The sequence below is a fragment of the Stenella coeruleoalba genome (assembly GCF_951394435.1).
Source record: "Stenella coeruleoalba genome assembly, chromosome: 3".
NCBI lineage: Eukaryota > Metazoa > Chordata > Mammalia > Artiodactyla > Delphinidae > Stenella > Stenella coeruleoalba.
The window spans coordinates 105,817,234-105,842,104 of NC_137148.1; the positions used below are offsets into that span (position 1 = coordinate 105,817,234).

At 35.0% G+C, this 24,871-nt stretch overlaps 1 protein-coding gene across 2 annotated transcripts in view; it reads right to left on the reverse strand.

Moving 5' to 3' along the window:
* The window catches only part of FBN2 (fibrillin 2), a 233,974-nt gene that overhangs the window by 80,334 nt on the left and 128,769 nt on the right, over positions 1–24,871 (reverse strand). For both annotated transcript variants that reach the window (XM_079916031.1, XM_079916032.1), the window contains exons 12-20: positions 21,777–21,896; positions 20,012–20,137; positions 19,054–19,176; positions 17,277–17,399; positions 11,843–11,995; positions 9,378–9,431; positions 7,671–7,796; positions 5,627–5,752; positions 778–897 (exon numbers count right to left, since the gene is read on the reverse strand). In XM_079916031.1, coding sequence (XP_079772157.1) covers positions 778–897; positions 5,627–5,752; positions 7,671–7,796; positions 9,378–9,431; positions 11,843–11,995; positions 17,277–17,399; positions 19,054–19,176; positions 20,012–20,137; positions 21,777–21,896 — 1,071 coding nt within the window. The remainder of the gene's footprint in view (positions 1–777; positions 898–5,626; positions 5,753–7,670; positions 7,797–9,377; positions 9,432–11,842; positions 11,996–17,276; positions 17,400–19,053; positions 19,177–20,011; positions 20,138–21,776; positions 21,897–24,871) is intronic.

Here is a 24,871-nt window from a genome sequence, read left to right on the forward strand (position 1 = left end):
AATATATATTTAGTTCCCTTTAAAGGTGGATACTAGGTAATAATATGAAGTATGTATACTTAGCCAGTGTAGCCATAGACACTAGAAGCAGGAAAGAATGACTGGGATCGTTTTTTCCCTTACATATGCTAAACGGTTGCTTATAGTGATAGATCAGACTATTTCATTTTATATATCTCCTATCGTCAAAAACTGACCTTATATGTTTTGAGATACATTGAAAGATGTCTTGGAAGTTTTGGAATCTTTCTCTCTTAGAGATTTCCCAAAGCAAGAAAACAGTTATCTTCTCTTCCTTGGAGCTCATAAATTTATGATTGATGGGAGAAATGAAAAAAAACAATAAATTCTTTCTATTTGTTTAAAGTTTAAACTCTTCAAATTCTTGTTAACTGAGTCCAAATGCGATCACATTTCTGTTTACCATTGAAGGTTGTTTATAAAATGTATGCAGTAAGGATTTGATTGTATTGATGCCTAAGGCATTCCTGGGGAATGAATATAAATATGTGTGTGGTATGGAAATGCTTATAATGTATAGCATAATATATATACTTATAAAAAAGGAACGCTTCCCAGAATCTAACAAAATATAAGAGCCTGTCCAGTTTATGCTATCATGTTGTACTCCCATCTTGATAACAAGAGAAAACAACTGAAGTAACTCCTAATTATTAGCTTCCTGTGATCGTGTTCTGTTTTTATCCACAGAAGTCCTGAGGTCTCTGCTTATCTTTGTAGTGAAACTGAAACATCAGCACCATGTATGAATCTTACCAATACAGATCAATCCTGTAGAGCTGAGTTTGCTGCCAGGAGAACATTCACAATTGAAAGATCCAAGGTTGTTCCTGCAGGCCCCATTGACACATGGGTTGCTTTCACATTCATTTATATCTACAATCCAGAAGGAAAAGATTCTGTTAGAGCTGCCATGTGTTTCTGGAAAATATTACTCCAACAAGCCACGCTATGCCAGAATGTCTGGTAAGCTTGGCTCTTGTAATTTTAATATGGTTCTATGAGGCATAAAGTGAATGGGGAAAGGAGAAGTGCATTTTACTGTGTGAATACACATGTGCACGGCCGGGGACTCAGTAGGACTATAGGAATCAGCCTATTTTGAAAGGGTTTAGCATCTAAAGCTTCACTGTTTCACTACAACTTTACATAAATTGGATTCATTTTCTCCTATAATGAGATGTAATTTTCCTGTGGGAAATCTGAATTCTGATTCAACGGAAAGCAACATATTCCTGGGTGCAATGTGTGCTGTGCACAAAAGTGACTGTTTCTGTCATTTGTGGCTCCGAGAGGTTTTGGAAGAATTTAAAAAGCCTGTAGTAGAGACAACATATCACAATGCTGGCTTTAATTCCAAATTTCTGGATACAAATCAGGGAATAAGGGATGAAACTTTAATACTGGGTACAGCATTCTCCTCTAGCCCTTATCCACCTTCCCGTTCACATTTCCATGTTTGGTGTGAGACATTTTTGCAGGCCTCTCACTGTTGTGGCCTCTCCCGTTGCGGAGCACAGGCTCCGGACGCGCACGCTCAGCGGCCATGGCTCACGGGTCCAGCCGCTCCGCGGCATGTGGGATCTTCCCGGACCGGGGCACGAACCCGTGTCCCCTGCATCGGCAGGCAGACTCTCAACCACTGCGCCACCAGGGAAGCCCCCTGGTGTGAGACATTTTTAAAGCACAACTGATTGTGCTAAAATTAAAAAGAGAAAAAAATCTTTTAATTGTTTTAAATAGACCTTTACCATCATTAATTTGATCTGAGTCCTAAATCAAATCATATACCATAATCTAAACAACTCCTGTTGACGGTCAGAAGTATGACGGTCAGAAGTATGACGGTCAGAATTAGAGTATGCCTATGTTCTCAAGTGGTGACTAAGCAAAATGTCAAGCCAATAAAGTTAAATAGCTTAACATGAGTTAATTAAAAATAAATACAAGATTTAGCTAAAGTGTTTAGAAACAATATCAAAGACTGACCTTCAATATAAATTAAACCACTCAATTTAAGGAAGAGAGACATGGATTTCTTTCTGTATTTGGTTAACTATCCGAAACAGGTCAACATACCTCAAGATTTTTTTTTTGAACACTACAGTTTCCGAGTTCACCATAATACTTATTTTTTTCTAAACACCTCTTTGAATTAAACATGAATACTATATATACCAAGGAAAACATGCAAATAAATAACTAGACGATTGTAATGTTTACTCTTGAACATCTCAAGTCAAATACAAACTAAACTGGTTCTGAAAAGGCAGGGCTCACTGATTTTCAAGTCTATGGACTTGAAATGCAAATTTAAAAATCCATGCGGAAAACAGTTATGTTCCTTCTTTGCTATTTCAAAACTACTAAAGAAGTACCCAGGTATAAAATGAATTCTTCAAGTAGAAATTGTGTGAAGAAATATAAATGCATCTTTCTTTCAGGTCATTTGTAGCAAGAAGGCCTCTTAAAAGAAAAATACAAGAGCAGGTTTTATAAATATAGCACAGATTTGGAATGAAAACATCTATTCCAGAGTACTAAAATTCTTTCAATAAAAACACAATGTAAAAAAGAAATCAGCCAAAAAAGCAGCAGATACCTAATCTGAAGACAGATGATATATTACCTACTAATTTTATTTGTAAGAAGCTCCCCCAAAAGAAAAATGTCAGTATCATATACTTTCAAAATCCCTATTTTATATTAAGCAATTATGAACTCAAAAACTATAAACACATGCCATGACAGCTACAAATATAAACTGTTTAATTTTTCTTTAAATACAATGTTTTTATGTTATAAATGTCGTGGAACCAGGAACTGAAACAGTTCACTGTACATTCCTGGAAATAAACTTCAAAGCACATCTGGTTTACATTTAACTAGTTATGTCACTGGAAACACAATCTAAACCACAGTGCTTGCTATAAAAATTTTAACTTTCACAGACTCTCAGAGCTCAAACAAAAAAGTAAAATAAATTTTTGTAACTTCAGTTTGAAATATCAAAGAAACTTGATCACTGCTATTTATTACGTATTTAAAATAGCCTGTTGAAAACATGAATGACAAGCAAAATTAGTGAATCTAGCAAATATATATAGAGAAAGCTAGAATCGGCAATGAATTGGCTGATAATTCCCTGCCTAGTCTTTGGAAATTAGTTTAGAAAGAATAGCATGCAGAGAACTGCTTCAGGCAGACAAATTTATTGTGTGAATGCAAGGCTGGAAATAAGGAGGACACCCAAGGGAAAAAGATATCCGTGGTCTGCAGGTCTATTTCTTTTTTGCAAAACACTTAATAAAATGCAAATAACTTAATAGTGGGAAGAAAGTGTAGAAATAACAGTTATTTGGTTGGATTTCTCACCATAAATCAATTTTATTTCCACAAATGTCATAAGGCTAGAACTAAAATATTTCTCTATCATTTCTCTTTTATTTACATAATATAAACTTCTTTCTTATAAACGACAGATAATAAAACATATTTCGTATTAAAGAAAAGGCTCAGGTTTATCAGGAACAATTATCCTTTGGACAAAATAAGTAAAGACCATGTTTTCTAACCATCACTGTTGCCTGATTTGGTATTAATATGCCTTAATATTTATGTAATCATCCAATGTCATACTATTAAACACCATTAGCTCCTACTCTTCACTTTTTCACGTAAGTAGGCGAATCCCTTTTATTTACCCTTTGGTATTTCACCTCTCAGTACCCTTCAACTTCATCTTACTCGTTAAAATGGAAGAAATATGCTATAAATATCGATGATTTGGTACGCAAACCAAAGTGACGAAACTGAATCAGACACCAACCATTTAGTTCCCCGTTGTGTCTCCCTCACAAGAGCACCAAAGGGTTCTGTTGCTATGGACAGGGAAACCAGTCCTAATAATCTTCAGCTTCCCAGTTAAATCAAGATGATACCCTTAGCTATTCTTGCTTTCAGAGCTTCCTGATATTTAACAGAAGCTTATCTTCCAAGAGACAATAGATAAAACTGATAAAGGGCAGTGAGAAGGAAGTGTAGAAAGTCGGGAATAAAAACAAAATGGAAAGAAACACAATTCTTGAAATCCCTTCTCCCACCCTCCAAAAAACTCATGGAGGAAATATGGCTAGAATTTTTTTTCTTTTACAAAGTTTCTCATGGCAATTTTGAAGGATAAGAGGTGTTGAGGGGAGTGGGTGCTAGAAAATAAAGACTCTGGTTGAATACATTTAAGAAGCTTAGGCTAAACACATATTATGTGAAAATATTCAAAATTCTTAAGCGTGCCCCCTGTCGTCTCTGCTCATCTATGGACAGGATGAATCTTCAAGTACTTTAGCTGGGAATGGAAAGTGCGCTTTTCTTTGAACAGCTCCTGCCACAGGTGGTGGATAGGAGGGGAACTCAACAATTATCAGAACTAAGTTCAGAAAAACTGCATTTTATGCCGAGGTTTTCTTTTTTCTTCCCTTTTTTTCTTTCTTCAGGTTAATTACTGCTTTTCAGTGGTCCCTCAAATTCAATCCAAACTGAGAATTGCACTTTGTGATTGCATTTCATTGACTTCAGCTAAGTCCTTTGTGTTCTGGCATCTTGTTTGAGTCCTAACTTGTTTCTGTTCATAAGAATGCTTTGAAGTTAAACAATAAGATGACGAGAATGTTAACATCTTTTTGCATAATATTACTATTGCAGTTTTCTTGGCTATGAAGTCACTAGGAAACAAATACTTTAACAGATAAAAAAGGGCTACTCCAAATAACTAAAGATGAAATTTTTTTTTTGAAAAGGTTACTATTCGGAAGTAGTTATTGGATTTGAGAATGTCATGGGACACTTCTGTAGGCCCACACAGTGAGACTTAAAAGGAACAATGACTAGTAGTCATACCACAGAGTATTCTGAAATACACAGTACTTTGATCAAGAAACAAAAACATAATTGAAGGCACTCATTGCTTAGCTGGTATCTACTGAAAATGAGGCCTTTCCTAAGCATTTAACTCATTCATGTAACTCCCACTGAAGAAAAATGAGCTTAAAAGCAAAGGAAGACGTTTTTAAACAGTGATTCACGATCTTTAAGCCCAAATTATAACTTCAAAATTTTCAAATGCAAATGACAATTTTCTTGGACTATAAATTTAATTAAGGTGACCATTTTTACTCAAGCCCCAAATATTTTCTGGGCCAACCTCTGAGGTCTATCAATCATTTCATAAATAAAATGCCTAAGAGCTGACTTTGCCATTACAGTGCAGGTTCCCCCAGGCTAATGTGTCACAGTGGTTTTAAAAAGGGAAAAACAAACAAAAATCTGACATTTTATTAGCAAGTAAAACAAATTGGCTCCTTTCACTTTTTTTTCCCATTAAATTCAAAATGTTTGGTGATATTTCATCTGAATGGGACAAAACTGATGGTTTTATAAACTGGGTTAGGTGCATGCTATTTCTAAAACTGGCAGATTAGCTGAAAGAGATTATACAATTTTAAACATATTCAAACAACATTCTTTCTGCTCTACTGCTTCATAACGTACTTGTGGTTCACGCATATCGAGGTGCTTACTGTTCACAACGAAGGAAGATGGCTCTTACCTTCACACGTCTCTGTCTCAGTCCTGAACACATAGCCAGGTGGGCAGGTGCAGCTGTAGCTCCCAGGTGTGTTTCGGCATAGGCCATTGTCACAGAGCAGTCTGTTTACCAGGCACTCATCAATGTCTGGAAGCAACCGTTAGAAGACAGGAGACACACACAGTGAAACAAACAGCACAGTGATCAAAATGTTTTATTTCTGTTGTTTGTTTTTTTCCTCACCCCATACCTTGACTCAGTCTCTTCGTATCCAAAACACATTCCTGATCCTAAGCAAAATATATTTGGTTTTACTCATATGGAACATTCTTATTCTTGTGGCTACTTTTAAGATGCTTTTGAAGTTCCTGGGAGGTGTGTAATGATTTGGAAAAGGCACATTACTACTTTGTTCTTCATTTACTTACTGCCCCACAGCGGTATTATACTTTAAGCATCACCATAATCTCCCTCATGATTGTACATTTTATCAAGTGGCTGAATCACTATTTATTTATCCATTAGTCCATGCTACGGGTTGAAATGGGTCTCTCAAAAAATATTTTGAATCCCTAACCCACAGTACCTCAGAATGTGACCTTATTTAGAAATAGGATTGTTACAGAGTAATCAAGTTAAAATAAGATCCTTCAGGTAGGTTGTATTCCAATATAGGTATGGACACCAACAACTGGAGTCCATATGAAAAAGGGCAAATTTTGACATAGGGACAAACACATACAGAGGGAAGCTGATGTGAAGACACACAGGGGAAAGATGGATGTGTGGCTAGAGTGACACATCTAAAAGTCTAGGAATGCTAAAGATTGCCAGCAAACACCAGAGACTAGAAGAGGAAAGGAAAGACTCTCCCCTAGGGCCATTAGAAAGAGTGTGATCCTGTTGACACCTTGATTTTGGACTTCTGACTTCCCAAACTGTAACAATCAATTTCCGTTGTTTTCAGCAACCCCGTTTTGTGTACTTTGTTAGGGCAGCCCCAGCAAACTAAAACTGGAATTCGGCTTCATTTTTATTTTTAAAATCTAGTTTTAATTTTATCAAAATTATGCACGTACCTACTTTAAATAGTTGAGTAGTGCCATGAACCATGTTCAATGTGTGAATGCTCACTGAATCTCCCTGTTTTCAGTAGGGTACTCATGTGCTCAACTGTACTTGGACACTATGCTGGAAGCAACTTTGCTTCTGGGGAATAAAAACTAGCTGCTTTGCGTATTTTTATAAATGTTCAACAATCTCTGGCTGGTGCCCTTCCCAACAGATATCAAAATCTGTTATAAGTACATGATATTTAATATAGCTTTATATATCCATCTGTATGTATGTCTTCAACCCAAGGTGAAATGGATATATAATAACATAAATCAGTAATAAAACCCAGAGCCATAAACACAGAAAAATGTATTTCTTTCTAATCATAATCATCAAGACTTGGATGTAAGAGTCATCAGTGGTTAGATGTAAAAATTATTATATATAATAATGGATGGAATAACATTCGTTTTATAAAAGTGAACTCAAGTGCTCCACGGGAAAATCTAGATTCTTCACAAATTCTTGAACATACGAACTACATACTTGAGTTTTTTCAAACATTCCCTTATAAATTACAAAAGGAAACACCCATCTCAGTTATCATGTTTGGATATTTTGCAGCAACTGATTCTTTATAAGTCAACCTGTAATATTTAATTTTCTTAACTTATTATTATCCACACTGCCTCATTAATTTTTGAATCCCACTTCCTAGTGAAAAATTATAGGATTAAGATATATGCAGATATAACAGGCCGATAACTGACTCTGTGTCCATTCACTTGGGAAAAAAATAATTTAAATACTAAATTGTGCCACTAAAAAGTCTGTTACTATGTAACAGCATTTGTTTGATTCCCATATTTTTCTATCTCTGCACTAAAAAGGAAACAAGAAAAACTGTAAGATCTCTAGTTTCACTCATTTATTTGTAGTTTGATTTCTCCTATAATCCATGGGATTAAACTATACAAAAGGCTCTTGTATAATAAAACAAATAACTTACCAATACAGTTTCTTCCAGAGGCATCTGGCTCATAGCCACTGTTGCAATTACAACGGTAACTACCACGTAAATTTTCACAAATTCCATTGGCACATATATCAGGATCCAGAGCACACTCATTGATATCTGCATTAAATGTTCAGAGTTTAATGCTCACAGCCACTTACTGTCTGTTGATACATGTATGTCTAGTAAAGATCACTCAAAATACGTAGTGTCTAACCCTGCAAACCCCCAATTTGCCATTCAGAAAGGGAAACGAAATGAAAATAAGGAGTGAGAATAAAATAGAGAGATATGGGACACTTCCTGGTAAGTCAAAAGAAAAATGAAGGGGACCGGCAGAAATTCAAAGCATTAAGCCATGTAATGTGCTGGCATTTATGATAAAATTAATAAAGAAATTTATAGACTGTTGGCTCAAAACCCAAAGGAAAACTCAACTTGATAGGTATTATAACCATCTAATTAAAAGGCAAAGATTTATTAGGGTGTCTGTATAATTTTATGGTCCTGAAGGCCTGGAATATTTCTATTTTATTATCATTTTTTATAGTCAACTAAGTAATATGATACTTATTAAATGTTACTCATTGTTGATAAGTTGAAATTAATGGAGAGGACAGTTCAAATGTGGATGCTTGAGAACACAGTGTTTTACAACAAGCCATGAACATGACTACGCTCTGTCACCCGTGGGCCGTGGGACTTGAGGAATGATGTACTTGTATGAGCAACCATCTAGTTGCAATGGCTCTGTTGGGGAGGCCATATTGAAAGGGAATAAAAAAACGGAGTCAGCATAAAATAAAATTTTGGTAACTATGCTCAAATTTTAATCCTAACTACTGTGTTCTAGAATTTGGGAAGCCTTAAATACTCCAGAAATGTTAGTCTTTTAATTTAATTTTTGGGAGAAACATCATTGTAAAAGTTTGCTCCTTTACTCTGGTTTCTGACGTTCTTTGCAAAAAAATGTGATATTTACTGTCAATCTATAATTTGTCTAAAGTCTCCTCAAACATGAAAGTATTAGAATATATATGTAAACTAAAGATTAATAGCACCCTACAATTTTATTTTAAAAAAACAAAGGACACTATTAACATATAAAATAACTTTATAAACACATATGTACTTAATGTTCAAGTTCTATATTGTAATTTTGTTAATCATAGTGCTAAATTTTAAAAAAGAAAACTTTAATGAAACCTTGTACTTCTTTGGTTGGACAGAAACATTTTAGTATTCTTAGTCATAAGTAGTCAATTTATTTTTAGGGCAGTATATCTCAAATATCTCTTAAAGATCCATATCAAATATCTCTTACAGATTGTTTTTGTTTAAACCATGTCAGCACCATTATTTAACATTTTTCTTTAAATTGTCTTGTTTTTCTTTTTTTTTTTTTTACAAGCTCTAGCTTCTTCTTAAGTGACGGTATCCGTAAAATCATGGTTGTAGTTTGTTAGTGACATTTTAAACAATGCATGTTTAACAGATAAATATTTATCTACTATGAAAAATGTACATCTACATACTTATTGATACCATCTAGCTTATAACCATTGTTCTAGGAGATAATTTATTTTATTACTTTATACTGATATATTTTTATAATATTAAATACATCTTATCTATAATATTATAATAATAAAGCTATAAAACTATATAATTATTATAAGATTGAGAATTGAATAGAGCTACCTCTTCCATCCACAGTGATACCTACTCCACTACTACAAAGACCGTGGAATTCAGCTGTAAGATAAAAACAAATAGAGAAATCAAAAACTCTAAATTATATCTGTTCCATACACAAGTCACTTACATAACTCCAAAACTATCATTAAGAATTACCTGCAACAACTTAAAATGAAAAGGACCATTTTCTAGCACAAAATTATTTTAAGAATTCCAAAATCACAGGTAAGCATAAAAATGTAAATAAAAATAACTGTGATTATCACCCTGAATTTCATTAATATATTGATAAAGATTACAAATATTTTCTACTTATGTAAACTTTAAAAATATCTAAATTGTACAACAGAGATTGCTTTTTAGCTTTTCTTCTCCTCTCAATAATAAAATAATAGAAAACACGTAATAAATAGCATTTACCACGTGATGTGCCTGGTGTTGTTCTAGCATTTTGCATCTAATAATTTATTTAATCCTCCCACTACCACAAACTAGATACTGTTATTTTTCCTCTTTTAATCCCAAGAGAGCTTGGATAGAGATGGGAAGTAACATGCTCAGGTCATAGAGTTTGTAAGTGGGGAGCAGGCTTGGACCCTCTGTACTCTACAATAGACATTTCATGTAATAGCCTATTTATAATAAAGACGATTTAACATCTTTTCTCAGTTATGTGGATCTACCACACTCATTCAATCAATCTCTTATTGATGAAATTAGGTTTGTTCAACTTTCTGCAATTATAATAAAAAAATACAAAGTTTAATTCTATCACTAGGTTAATCTCTTGGAAGTAAAACTGCTCAAAGTTTATGTCTCTTTTAAGGTTTTTGATAGTCCCCCTCTCCCTAAATATCCCAGGTTACCCTTCTAACACCAATGTAAGAGAGTACCCATTTCTGTATATCCTCCCCAACACTGGGGAAAATCAATCATTTGTATTTTACCAATCTAATAAACAAAAATGACACCTTTTTAAACTTTTCTTTTAATTTTAGATAGATTTCTTTTAATTTTTATATGGCACTCTACCATTTGCCTTTCTGCTTTGTGAAGTTCTATGTACACTGTACTTTTTTCTATAGAGGATTTCAACTTTCCTTATTGATTAATGTAAATTCGTTATAAATTAAATAAAATATTTTTCTACTTTATATGTGTATTTTAGTCTTTGGGGTCTGTTTTGAGTGTCCTTTATCATTACAGGATAACAAAAAGTTTGTATCTTCTACAAAAAAATTATTTTGTAACATTTAATGTAGGGAGCTAACTCCATATTTTTCCCAATATTTATCAACAATATTAATTACTTAGTTTAATTTGTTCTCACTGATCTCAATGCTATCTTTATTGTGTCCTATATTTCCACTTATATTCAGAACTCATTTTATTAGCCACTAATCTTTTTACCTAGTCTTGTTATCAATTTTTGCACTTCTTTCATAATATGCATAATTCACTTAACATTTTAGGGGAAGACTTCCTTCATTAACTCCTCTTTTTAAAAAATGTCATACTCAGTAATTCTTCCCGAGGGACTCTCACCATTTTGCTAAGGTTTGAACAGTCCATTTAGGATTTTTAACAGAATTACAAGCCACTTCCTTTGCTGGAATTCATTTCTTCCATCTTCTACCTGGGAAGTTCTTATTCCTTTTTTCAAGACCAAAGTAAGCCTCCACCCCTCTGTGCAGTCTTTCCCAGCCTCCCCAGGCAACTAACTGCTCCTCCCTTTGTGCTCTCCCAGTTCTTTATGTCCCTTTTAAGGCAGCAATCATACCAAACTGTAATTTATATGTTTGCCTACCTATATTTTCAACTATTCCCAACTTTAAAGGAAAAGAGATTGTGTTTATTTCTGATTCCCTACTGTACTTACATCTATTCAATACAGTTTTCATAAAAATATGAATAAACAAGTCATAGAATAGTCAAAGAATTAAACTGTTTAATGTGCCTATAATTCATGACAACATTCAGAAATAAATTTATGACTTTCTGGAACTACTGATATTCCTGATAGACTGGAACTTCTGGTAGACTGCAGCCTAAGACCATTCTGTGTAAAGATTAAAAATAAATAAATAAAACCAGGTTCTCATGAACTTATTATAACCTTGAAAGTGATACGTAAATTTTATGCTATTTATCTTCAGAATGACAGAAGGGATGGAAGATTTTGAGGCTAACATATTCACGTAAAGAATCCATTGTAACAGTCATAATTGGATCATAAAATAAATAAATAATCATAAAATTCACCGTGTGTTCTCTCTGCCTAGAGATCATAAGTAAAAACAAGATAGATCTCTTTATTATATGCTTCACATGTCAACACAGATTTGGATTTCTTTTCTTCCATTAAAAATAAAGACAAAACACTTCAGAGCCGAGGTACTCTTTGGCCAAATATCTAATGTGACATTTCTAGATTCTTTATCAGGTGTGAAACTGGCGAAGGTGACTACCTGAATTTTTAGCAGGGCATGGCTGGCAGGGCTCTCCAAAACCATAGTCTGGATTGGCACAGCAGCATTCAGACTTGGTCACTGCACCAGGAAAAGGACGGACACACACTCCCTTCTTGATTCCACCATAGCATGTACTGCGCATGTGAGTATCTAAAGGAGACAGAAGAACAATGATTTGAGACAGTGATAGAGACAAAGAGATTTCAAAACTGAAGGCTTCTTGTAACTTAAGTGGTCACTATATGGGAAGCTTCTAGAAGGCATCTGCCACTTTTCTTTTTCTTTGTATCTTTAGCATCTCATAGTGTTAAGAAATCAACAAATGTTTGTTGAGAGAGGGAAAGAATAAATGCATTATCAACAATTCTTTTTTTTTTTTCTCCAAGAAGTTTTATGTGCTACACAAGCATCAATTATCCCACTTTTCCTCACGGGCCTGTCATTGAGCCAGGTATATTTCCACAGTTACAAACAAGACTTAGAGCTCTAATCACTGACTACATTTAATATTATTTCTATTTTAGAAGTTCTTATGAACAATGAAGTGCAGTGCAGTTAAACTACCTTGAGATGATACTGCTTGGTCATGAACTTTCTTACTTAAATTTCTGAGTTAGGTGACCTTTCTCTTCAACCCCCAATTTACTGTTGTGACTGTGTTTTAATCATTGCAGACTCTCAATAAATCCAGTTACACAAATAATATTCAATAACTATCATTATGTATCTGTGGCATTGTGCTTGTTGCTTTACAGACATTATCTTGTTGAACATTCAGGCCAACAACTCCATAGGATAGTGATCATTACCCACTTTTTATAAATGAGGAGTTTGAGGTTCAGAGCGGTTATATAAGTACCTCAAAGCTGTAGACTATCCACTGTCTGACCTGGAATTCAGACTCAGGCTTGTGTGACCTCCAAAACTTTTCCTCTTTCTACTATGTCCTGTTACACCCCAAAGTAGCGTATCCTGCTTAGTTCTCTCATTCTAAATTCTCATAAAATATAATACAACTTTATGAGATGGTAAATGGTGAACTATAAAAAAACTCAGATCATCATACAGGCCAGAGAAGCAGTAGAGCTTTTAAGCAGTCTATTGATATGGCAATTCCATCAAAGAGATAACCATTATTATAAATATCTATAATTATTCATAACTTGTTGGAAATAACTTTATCTGCTTGTTATGCAAAGTGAGTCACCTATGTCTTACAATGTGGTGATGTTTCCCGTTAAAACAATGAGATGTGTGGCCGCATTAAACAATGAGATCTGTGTATGCTCAGATAGAAGAAGGTCATAAGATTTTACTACTCCAACCCTGGGAAGGGGACGTGCTGTCCCTTTCTGCTTCTGCTATGGCCTGGTTTGGCAGTCAGCTCTGAGCTACACATAAGAATAGGACTCAACACAATGACAAATATGCACAAATACCACATAGTTCATGATTTTCAATAAGATTTTTGTGAGTTCTTAGGATGGTACCACTTATCTCAAAAGGCATCATAGAATGGTCAAAGTTATTTCTGTTTTCATGTTAAGAACATAAGCCAGGAACAATTTTTAGAAGCAAGTTGATAAAAAGCCTATGGTACTCACTTCTATTTTTAATGAAGACAGTTGACTTTTTCCTTTTCAAAGACCCCACACTGGAACCTTAGTTCACATTATTCTCTTCAATGTAACCAAGCCACTGTTCCCAGTGGACAGGATTAGAGGTACCGATACCAGCAGCACGATCAGAACATGATCACATGAATATTTTGGTGGATGACTCGACTTCATCCTAAGCTATACCTGTTCCATATGTTATCAAATTTCTCCATGTCTTTTCTTTCTTAAAACTTGGAATTGCTAAAGGATTTTTTCATGGAATTATCATACTTTATCTTTACCAAAGGTAAAATTGGTATGGACACAAGATGCTAGCTGTATTTTACATTCTTTAGTATCAACTTTTCTTTATAGCTTAAAGCAGCAACTCTAAGACTATTTTTGATGTAACATCACTATTCCGATTTAACAAAACAGTAATAATTGTAGTAGTTAACTTATTGGGCATGTTTTATGTGCCAGACATCATTCAAGTTTACACAAATATGTCTAATGTTAACATATTTAATCTTCAAAAACAACTAGTGAGCAAAGGAGGCACAGAGAGGTAATGTGTCTTGCCTAAGGCCTCACAGCTAGTAAATAGCAGAACTAGGGTAAAGAAAAAAATTAACCTTTTACCTGACAGAACTGTCAAACAGCGTTCATGAAGATATTGAAATACTAACGTAACAGGATGCTAAAAAGGAACTTTAAGCTGAAATCCCATGGTGCTAAATATCATATAACAAGGTGAATTTTGAGACTCCATCCTGAAGGAAGTAGAGATGGAAAATTGGTTGCCAGGTCCTTAAACCCCTCCCAATACCGAGGATACAATTTAGAGAATAGCAATTAAGAGAAGAGTTTTTGAGGAGGATTTTTTTGGAAGAGCCAGATTACAAGTTGGGCATGCTTCCATCCTCACCCCTGGTCAAGAGAGCAGAGCTTCGCAGGGAGCAACTTGAAGAGCTTTGCACCCAACTCTGTCAGGGACACGTAGCACACAGAGGAGAGTGGCTGCTATTCCCACTGTAGAACCTCTGTTCACTCGGTTCAGAGGGCAAAGGGTGGCACGTCCTATGGATGAGACATGGGCCACACTAAGTGAGGTTCCTAAAACGACTACGTGGAGGGTGATGAGACACCATTAGATCTCTGTCTGAAGTGGACTGCAGAAAGACAAGACGTTGAGCCAGGAGTGGCCACCAGGAGAAAAATTCAGTGTCTGCATCTCGGGAAGGGCAGGCCAACGCCCCTGACATAATCATGAAATCACCCACGAGGAAGAAATTGGCTTTAAACTTGTGTGAAGCCCAGAAGTCTTGAAGCCACCCTAGGACACTGTCACTGCTTCTGCCTTCTCACCTTTCCTCCTGCACTTGAGCCTGTGGAGTCAGAAATGTCTTCCTCACGAAGGTCTGAGCTTGGGAGGGAAGTCGTAACTTCAAATCAAGTTCGAATATTAACTATTATATGATGCTGGACATTCTAATTGCTAAATTCAGATTATTTTCATTACCTAAAGTAGTCATATAAATTTTTGCTATCTAAAAATAGTAAAGTAAGGGGCTGCCTGAGTTTTCTTCCTTACTTATTGGATAAACTGCTCCCATTGAATAATTAAAAATATATTTTTAAAGGATTGAAAAAAACAAAATACAGTTGCCTTTTGTTCATATCCTGCCTGTGAGTCATGCTTGTTCAACGTACTAGTTACAATAGTAATTTAATTTTCTGAAAATAAAAACCCCCATCGCACTCTCTAGGGAAACAAAAATGAACAAACAAAATCTAGAATTAAAGTGCTAACTCTAATAGTAATTCATAGCAATGATTCATTTCTAACCTCAACAATCAATGCAACTGAAAGCATTTCAAAAGGCAGAAGACATGAAGAAAAAATATCTAGCATGTTAAGGGAACAGTAATATATAATTTTACACACAGAACAAATAGTGTTTTTATTTTAAAAAGTTTAAGTAACCACAATTGTGAAAAACTGGAGAGCATTTCCCAAAAATTTCTAATGCCTTTTCTGTATGTGGACAAGAGAAGGAATATTTGTGTTTGAACACTGAATTCCTAACAACTACTCATATGTCGGTTGCTTAAAAGAAAAATTATTTCTCCCTCTAAAACTGGTTTTGTACTCACCATAGGTTTCAGCAAAAGCATTTAGATAAAGGAAAAAAGCAACTGAAAATATTTTAGCTCTCTAAGCAGCAAGGAGCTACATTCTTCTAGTTACTGTATTTGAAATAGCCCTGAACGAAGTGCTGACAATCTTGTAAGCTGAAATAAATCCTAGATTGGATGGAGTGGGTGAAACTTTAAGTGGTCAGATTATTTCCATCTGCTGTTGCCTCTTTTTTTTTTTAACCTTCAGAATCCAAATGTTTTGATTCCCATAGGTAAGAATAAAGTAAAACCAACTATGTCTGAGAAAGACTTTCATTTCTCTCAAATATACTTTTAAACCAGTGAGTATGTCTGCCTTTTACTATGTGACCTGAAAACAGATGGTGCACAATGGCTAATTCACCCTAGAAGTTTCATGAAAGTGCTTTGGAGAGAATACGGCATTCAGTGTATTTTTACAACAGACTCACTCTGCTCTTGCTATCGTTAGGACACGTTGGGTGGGTTTCGAAATGCCAATGACATTTTCATCTTGCCTGCCTCTTTAAAGCTGATGCCTGGTAACTCAAAAGTACCCAAGAGGAATTCTGAATGGTTTCAAATAAAATATACATTCTCTCTCATACTCTTCCCAGGTTTCTATCATTAGTTACATACACAGTGATGAAGAATAACTATGTAGAAACATTTCTAGCTTTTGATGTACGTCGAAGTTCTATTGTATAAATTATTTACATTTAAAATTTTGTTCGGGAAAAAAAGCAGACTCACAGATATAGAGAACAAACTAGTGGTTACCGGGGGCGGGGCAGGGGGAGCGGGCAATATAGGGGTAGCGGAGTGGGAGCTACAAACTATTGGGTATAAGATAGGCTCAAGGATATATTGTACAACATGGGGAATATAGCCAATATTTTGTAATAACTGTAAATGGAAAGTAATCTTTAAAATTGTATAAAAATAAAATTTAAAAAAATTTTTAAAACTCAAATGGAAAAATAAATAAATAAATAAATAGATTTTCTTGGGATAAAAACAAGAATTTATTTAGATACAACTACAGTACCCATTTCAAGTCTTATTTGTTATTAATTATAAAATATAAATCCATTGTATTTAGAGATGTGGTTATCTAACACTATGAAGAATGCTGGTAAAGGACAATTTTTTTTTACCTTCTCCAGCATTTATGACTTGCATCTCATCAGAGGCTTCTGAAGGGAGCTAGCCGGGCTCCTTGTCCATTTCTTTTAAACCACTTTATTAATATATAATTCACATACAAAGAATTCACATATTTGAAGTGTACAATTCAATAGTTTTTAGCATATTCACAGAGTTGATCATCATCCTAGCTGATTTCAGAACATCTCACCACCTCAGAAATGCCTTTGGTGATCACCCCCTTCTCCCACCACCCTCACCCTCTCCTGCTCTAAGCAACCACTAATCTGCTCTGTCGCCACAGATTTGACCTTCACGAACATTTCATTTGGACTCGTATACTATGTGGTCTTTTATGTGTGGCTTCTTTCACTTAGCGTAATGTTTTCAAGTTCATCCATGCTTTCTTATGTGTCACTACTTCATTCGTTTTTATGGCTGAATATGATTCCATTGTATGGATGTATCTTTATCCCTTTTTCAAAGATCATTTGGTCAGTGGGGCCATTACAGAATGTTTCACTTACCAACACACACGCGTCCATCCACACCCACAGCCAGGCCTGGGGGACAGTCACAGCGGAACGACCCTTCATTGTTGATGCAATGCCCATTCATGCAGATTCCTGGGGTCTGGCACTCATCAATATCTGCCCAGAAGGAAACACAAGCCGGGCCATTACTGGGTAAATTTAACTTTCCTACAGAGTTCACCTGTTGCCTCCACTCTACATTATCAACACTTTGTTTTCAATTTTATAATTTGTGGAAGAACACACAGATGTGACAACAAATCTTATACACAAATGCAATTCTTTCAAACGTATTTTTCAGAAAGACTGAGTGAAAGTTGCCTCATTTTACCACTTAGAAGAGTCTCACAAATTCATTTTTCATTATTTATTTGGCAATTCAGCTTAATATTAAAGATATTTAACTCAAATTAGTTAAGTGAAACAAATTCTTCAAACTGAGGTCAGTGTTTGTATTTAACTTTTAGTTACACACACATAAAATTCTAACTAAGATGCTGTTTTAATTCAATTAGTTCATAATAACAAAATAATTTGGGGTCTCCCTTGTAATTTTCAATTCAATTGCTTGAATTTATGAACTGTAACCCACCATTAAATGGTTTCCCCCCAAAAGGGAAACAGCCTTCCAAACACGGGGCTGCCAAATCATGAGCATTTCAAAATTTATGGATTACAGCATTGGTAATTAAAAAATTAATAGAAAGTTCAATAAAGCAGGAACTGGTGAGATTTAGGTGATCTTTATATGAGTACTTAAGTTTCTTAAGAACTGCTAAAATGTTACATGCTGTAATGTCATGCTACACACTGAAACAGAATGCTAATCTCATACCCTGTGATTAATCCAAGTCAGCTCACCTTGAGATGACATCCCATGCATGAGATCAATCAGCAAAGCTACAATATTTCTATTTAATACTGAACTCCCCTTTCCTGAATAGTCAAGAAACTACTTTTATTCAGAAATACAAGAATGAGTCTTGATTTTTCACTCTCTACTGTCTCCAGAATTTCACTGAAATTACAGGGATTGGTTATGAGTATTATTTGGTATTCAGATAAGTTTGTATAATTGAAGACAGAAAGCATTCATGGAGTTAATTTTGTCTAAAAGAAGAAAACTGTAAATAACTTGTTTTTAAGTAAAAACTGCAAAATTTGTTCCATCTTACTAAATTCCAATTGTGAGTATAAACATAATACAGTCTTATTTATTTGCAAGAGTCATATATTTTGCTTCCTAAAGTTATCGCTAGAGCTTGGCCTTCAAAAGGGTTTTATAAACAAAACAATTGCTAGGAATATTCAAATTACTTCTACATGAAATCGATGTAAGATTTTTAGGTAACAATATAGTAACAAATGATCCGTGGATTAGCTTATGGAAAAGATATAATGCAAAACCAGTAATGAATGACAGTGGAAAATCTAGTTCTGCGAACACAAGATTTTTTTCTTCCTCTTTTTTATTGAGGCAAAGAGTAGACAGAAATTATTTCTATATTGTCTTTTCCAGACTTGCTAGAACCAATCTGTCATTCCCTTAATTCTTCCTATGCCATTATTATTTTTGTAAAGATATTAGTGTTCCATAAACCACAATGTATGTTTTTCTAGGAAACTTCAGGCACCTGCCGTACTGAATTAGCAAGAGATGTGAATAATACAAAATCCACATAAAGAAACTGAAGTAATTCTTGCATGATTGATTCAAATAAAAAAGATGGTTTCAATCATGGTTACTTTCCTATCTCAAAGCCATACATACCAGTGCAGTAACGCCCATTTGGAGCCAAGACAAATCCTGGTTTGCAGATGCACTTGAAGCTGCCATCTTCATTAATACACATCCCATTCAAACACATGTTGGTAGTTGTACATTCATCATGATCTGCAGAAGGAGAATGTGACTTACACCACTGGCCTTGAGGAAACCAGTTCCCCCTCTTTCTACAAACAATCACTAGTCATATTCTACTGCATAAATGAGCCATGTGGTCATGGATTTTTTTTCTTATGAATGCCAACTGACTGAGGGCAAATAGTGTAGAAAACATGAAGGAACTTTAGTGTAAGGGACATAAAGAAAAAGAATTAAGGAACCTTTGTGCTTAGTTTCTATTAAAACCACATGAGTAGTGTTTTATTTTGATTACCAAAAAAGTTAATATGGTTTCAGGGGATGTTTATATTGTATGAGAGAATAAAGCAATGACAACCTCACTGCAAGTGAAATGATCTGGACTTTCATTAGTTGGTGAAATACATGTTGCTGTGCAAATAGAATATTTCTGTGGAGTACTGATATTTACTACACTGTTAGACATCACCAGGACCAAAATTTAGAGGTTTGATTATCACATATGTCAAACATTTTTATGCTTCCCCAGATTGGAGGTGGGCCTTTTCTATTTTGTCAGTGTTATAACCCCGACATTCAAAATACAGTAGGTGCTAATAATTACAAAGAACAACTGCTACTTACAATTAAACATATGCCACACAGAAAATTTCCAGAAGTAGTAAATTATTCATTTGTTATGACATTTCCCAAAAACCTGTCCCTTCACTTTAATAGTCTTATGTTAAATGTATTTATATTTTACCTAAGTCATCTGAACAACTCTCACATATGTGTTGTGTGAGCTTTCATGAAAATAGAATATATAAATAAAAATGTATATCCTTTAAAAAATATTTTGCAAGGGAGCAGGCAATTTCCATACCAACACAGTTTTTTCCATCTGTAGTTAATTCAAAGCCAGCATTGCAAATGCACTGGAAACTTCCATCTGTGTTCACACATCGACCATTCTTACAAAGAACCCCATTCTGGATGCATTCATCAATGTCTGGGAAAATTAACAATAGCCAAATATTAGTCTTTTAAAATAATTATAGATAAAGACAATAAAACAATAAATGTAATTTTAAATATCTAGTTTATTTTTACATGTAATATTCAAGATCATGTTGCTTCTTCAGCAAAATTTTCATTTCTCACCAGCTTTTTTCTTGGATACGTAGGTTTATGCAATTTTATAGCCCTCACTTATAATAGCTGAAGAGGGAAAGAAAGAGAAAAATGAAATGGATGTGCAGTGAATGTAGGAGAGGGTGGACAGTGCAGCTGGAATTACCGGTGCAGTTGCTTCTGACATAGTGGTTGAAGACCTAAAAGTCAGAGCAAGTGATATCGCTTATATGTGGGTTCCAAAAAAATATATGGCACAAATGAACTTATTTACAAAACAGAAACAGAGTCACAGGTGTAGAAAACAAACTGATGGTTACCAAGGGGGAAAGCAGGGGGAGGGATAAATTGGGAGATTGGGATTGACATATATACACTACTATATATAAAATAGGTAAGTAGTAAGAACCTACTGTATAGCACAGGGAATTCTACTCAATAATGTGTAATGACCTATATGGGAAAAGAATCTAAAAAAAGAGTGGATATATGTATATATATAACTAATTCACTTTGCTGTACAGCAGAAACTAACATAGCATTGTAAATCAACTATACTCCAATAAAAATTAATTTTTACAAAAGTCAGCAAGGAGTAAGAGTGAAGTAACTGCAGAATATCTGGATTAAGAGCTACATGACAAAAATTGCTGGAATAGGGCTTCCCTCATGGCGCAGTGGTTGAGAGTCTGCCTGCTAATGCAGGGGACACGGGTTCGAGCCCTGGTCTGGGAGGATCCCACGTGCTGTGGAGCAACTGGGCCCGTGAGCCACAACTACTGAGCCTGCGCGTCTGGAGCCTGTGCTCCGCAACAAGAGAGGCCACGATAGTGAGAGGCCCGTGCACCGCGATGAAGAGTGGCCCCCATTTGCCACAACTAGAGAAAGCCCTCGCACAGAAACGAAGACCCAACACAGCAAAAATAAATAAATTAATTAATAAGAACAAGGCACCAAGACCTGCAGTTTAAAAAAAAAAAAATTGCTGGAATAAAGTGATTCAAGTAACTGCCAGGGGATGAATAGGAAATGAAAAAGAAGACAAGCAGAGTCATCTGCTAAAAGAATTCTGGGATGAATCAGTAGTGAGGGAGAGGTTTGGACGAGGATGGTGGGCATAGCAAGGAAACTGTGAATAAAGAGCAGGTTAGATTTGGTGTCCGACTATGTGTGAGGTTCAAAGAAACAGAAGTTGAAAACGACAATAAATCGTAAGCTCCGTTAATCAGAGAGCAGTAATGCTACTGATGTTACTTGGAGAAAGGAAGCTGTGATCTAGGGAAGGAAGAGAAACCGAATTTTTTTTGTGAAGCCAGATACCACATTGCCTGTGTTACACATGCAAAAAGTGTTTATGTTTGAAGAGAGCACTTTGAGGGTAGCATAAAGTAAATCTGTAATAATGTAACAGCATTTATTTCATTCCATGTCTTATTTTAATATTCACTTTTAACCCCAACAGCCTGGGTCACTATATTTCATGGAACATCATCATATGTGAAAGCAAACTGCCTTACCAATGCATGCTTGCTTGGTGGGAGTCCTCTGGAATCCAGCATGACATTTACAATAATAGGATCCAGGTGTGTTAACACAATCTCCATTAGTGCAGGGATTCGATGTGCATTCATCAACATCTGTGAGTAGCAAAAGAAACCATTATAGACTTCACTCCATTTCTAGAAATGTTTGTTTAAAGTACATTTAGGCCTCCCAAATTTGAGAGAAGGCCAGTCAGTGGTAATAGTCTAAATATCAGAGTATTTATAAATGAATAAAAATTCCTTTCTTCAACTACAGAGGCCAGTCTGGAGATTTACAAAAATAACACCTATTGGAGAGTACAAGGGAATTTGCTTTAATCAAGAAATAACAACTTTTCAATTTGAGTAATGCACAATGATTAAAACCATGGACTTGGGAAAGACACAGCCACGAGTTCCAATACGCTAGAAAATGCTTATTATCTAAGTAATCTGGGCAAGTTAATAGCCTCTTTAAAGCTTAGTACAGAGTTAGAAGATAATTAAAGATTTTTAAAGATATATATTTATATTACATGTTGACACTTCTACTAGTTTTAAAAAAGAGACAAATTATGGAATTTTTGTTAACTTTTTTGTGAACTCAACTATATATATGTAACTATGCATCAAGGCTTGGATAATATTTTGAAGTAAAAAACAAAGGATGGGGTAAAAAAATGGAAATTAAGTAAAACAAAGTCTATTACATTCAGTAGCTTCTGGTTTCTTTAGGATCTTAAAATTGGCACAGGGATTTTTTTTTTTGTATGAAACCAAGTTTTATGCAAATACTAGTTCTGGTCCCAAGTGTGAGAAACATCACTGCTTTCCTTCAGGTTCTCTAAGCCTTGATTAAATGCAAACCCATCACAGAATTCAAGGACTGCACAACCAAACAACTGACTAGACAGTGAAGATTAGTCAAATCCCAGAGAAATCAAGTTTGCCAGTGTTAGAAAAAGTTTAATTCATCTTCTTTCAGCAATGCCCACTAAATATTATTTTGAATGCTGGAGAATTAAAAACCTGGCTGACTGGTTAGGCATAGTGACTTGCCATTTCATATACATGAGAAGCCATTAACATATACAATTTCAGCTAAATTGGAGAATACAACAATAAAGTCAATTCACAGGTTTACCATTTTAATAGATTACTCCTTTCACAGATGTTCTTAAAAGAGGAACTGTACTCTACCAAACTCACCAGCTTCACTGATATATACACTCAGACTGAATGCAATTAAACCCTCTCTGGTAAAGGAGGAAAAAAAAGAATCTCATAGCAAATAAAAACGACAAAGGAAAACAGGATTAAATACTTTTTCAATTCATCCAAAGATGCCTTCAGCCCATTAAGACTCATATTTACGCTTTTGGTTGATAAAATCAATTCACTGAGCCAAAGGAATGAAGCAATATGAGAAAAGACAGAGCTTAGAGCATTAACAAGCATATCAAGCATAACTAATGGTCTGTCCAACTGGCAACATTACCTTCACTAGGCAATGCTGAAGATCCCTTAAATTCTCTGTGTACCCAACATCGAAATGCAACGATTAGAAAGGTGTCATAGATGTATCATTCTAGAAGCATCATTGTAAAGCTCTGTTCTAGTGAAGAACATGAGAGACCATGCACCCAACCCCCTCTTTTTAGGTAAACCTTCTGGGAAGCAGGGTCCTTTTCCTCCCCTTGAGAACCTGTTCCCAAGGTCCCGCATTGCTATGACAGTTCTGCCAGTTATTTTACCATTTACAGCCCTGATTCATTTCTGTTTCCTTAGCCCCTTAGGGACCTCACCAAGGTTACAGCACACGGAGAAGATATAGTAGTTCACTTATTTATTTCTTCTTTGGAAGTACAAACAGTCACCAAAAACTATTAGTGACTTCACAATTCCATATGATTTTAAAATCCCATTTGTTTTTTTGTTTGTTTTGTTTCCCAGGATTATTTTAAGATTTTAAGTTTTAGGCTAATCACAAAAGACCACTGCCACATTCTGAAATGTATATTTCATGCTTTTCCTTTACTCTGAGTCTCAATGCCTATTACCTCCAAATGATCACCTTTGTTTTGCCTTGTATAGATGAACAGAATTTAAATATTACAGTCTGTACACTTTGATTCCTTCCTCTGTTTTCACTGAGGACTGAATATTTTTAAGCAAAATTCATAAGGATTTTAAACTCCTAAAATAAATGAAGTAATTGAGAAACACTGATTATCAAAATGGTTAAATTCTCAGATACTACTGTGGTAAGAAATGTCTACCCTTGAAAAGTACTTTATATTCCAACTTAGAAAACACTCTTAATTTTCAAGGGCTGTAAGATTACCTTTGCTCAACAGAAACAAATTATTTCTTACTATTCCAAAATAGAATGATTTGAGTTAAAAACTCACCTGGGTGCTAACATGAACTAAATGGAGGTCTTTGGCTAATTTTTACAGAAAATATTAAGCTTATGGCCTATTTTTATTTGTTGGTTGATGAATCATGCAGTGATACATGAAGAGCAAATATTAATAGCAAAACAAAAATAGTCAATCAAATTTCAGTTTGATAGATTGTAACTGCTTATGTATGTGCAAGAGGGGATGTTTTGTATGTTGTATACTTATAATCTATTTTCTGGCAGTAAAATCATTCTTAAGTCATATAAGTAGAATAAATATATCAGTATGTCCTGGTGTTCCAAAAATAACCACGTGGTCTATTACTTAAACAAGCACCAAGTAGTATGTGCTAAGGCAGGACTGATGCATATGGTTATACCCTGCACAACCCTGGGGTGTGCTATTTACTTAGATTATGTGAATGGTACCCTCTACAGTTGGGCGGTGCAAAACCTGTGCACCTGTATATAGGGACCCTGGGCTAAGCTTTATTTAATCATTCTGATCTTGTGTCTCTGTACACAGTTTAGAATGATTGATTTTTCCAAAGCACCATATTCGGCTTACATTTTTTTCATAGTCATAGTGCACTTAGATGTTTTCAATTTTACTTGGGAAAATTGTGATACTACCTGTCTCTGTTCCTGGCCTCTCATCTATATTTTATAACAGAAGACCTGAACC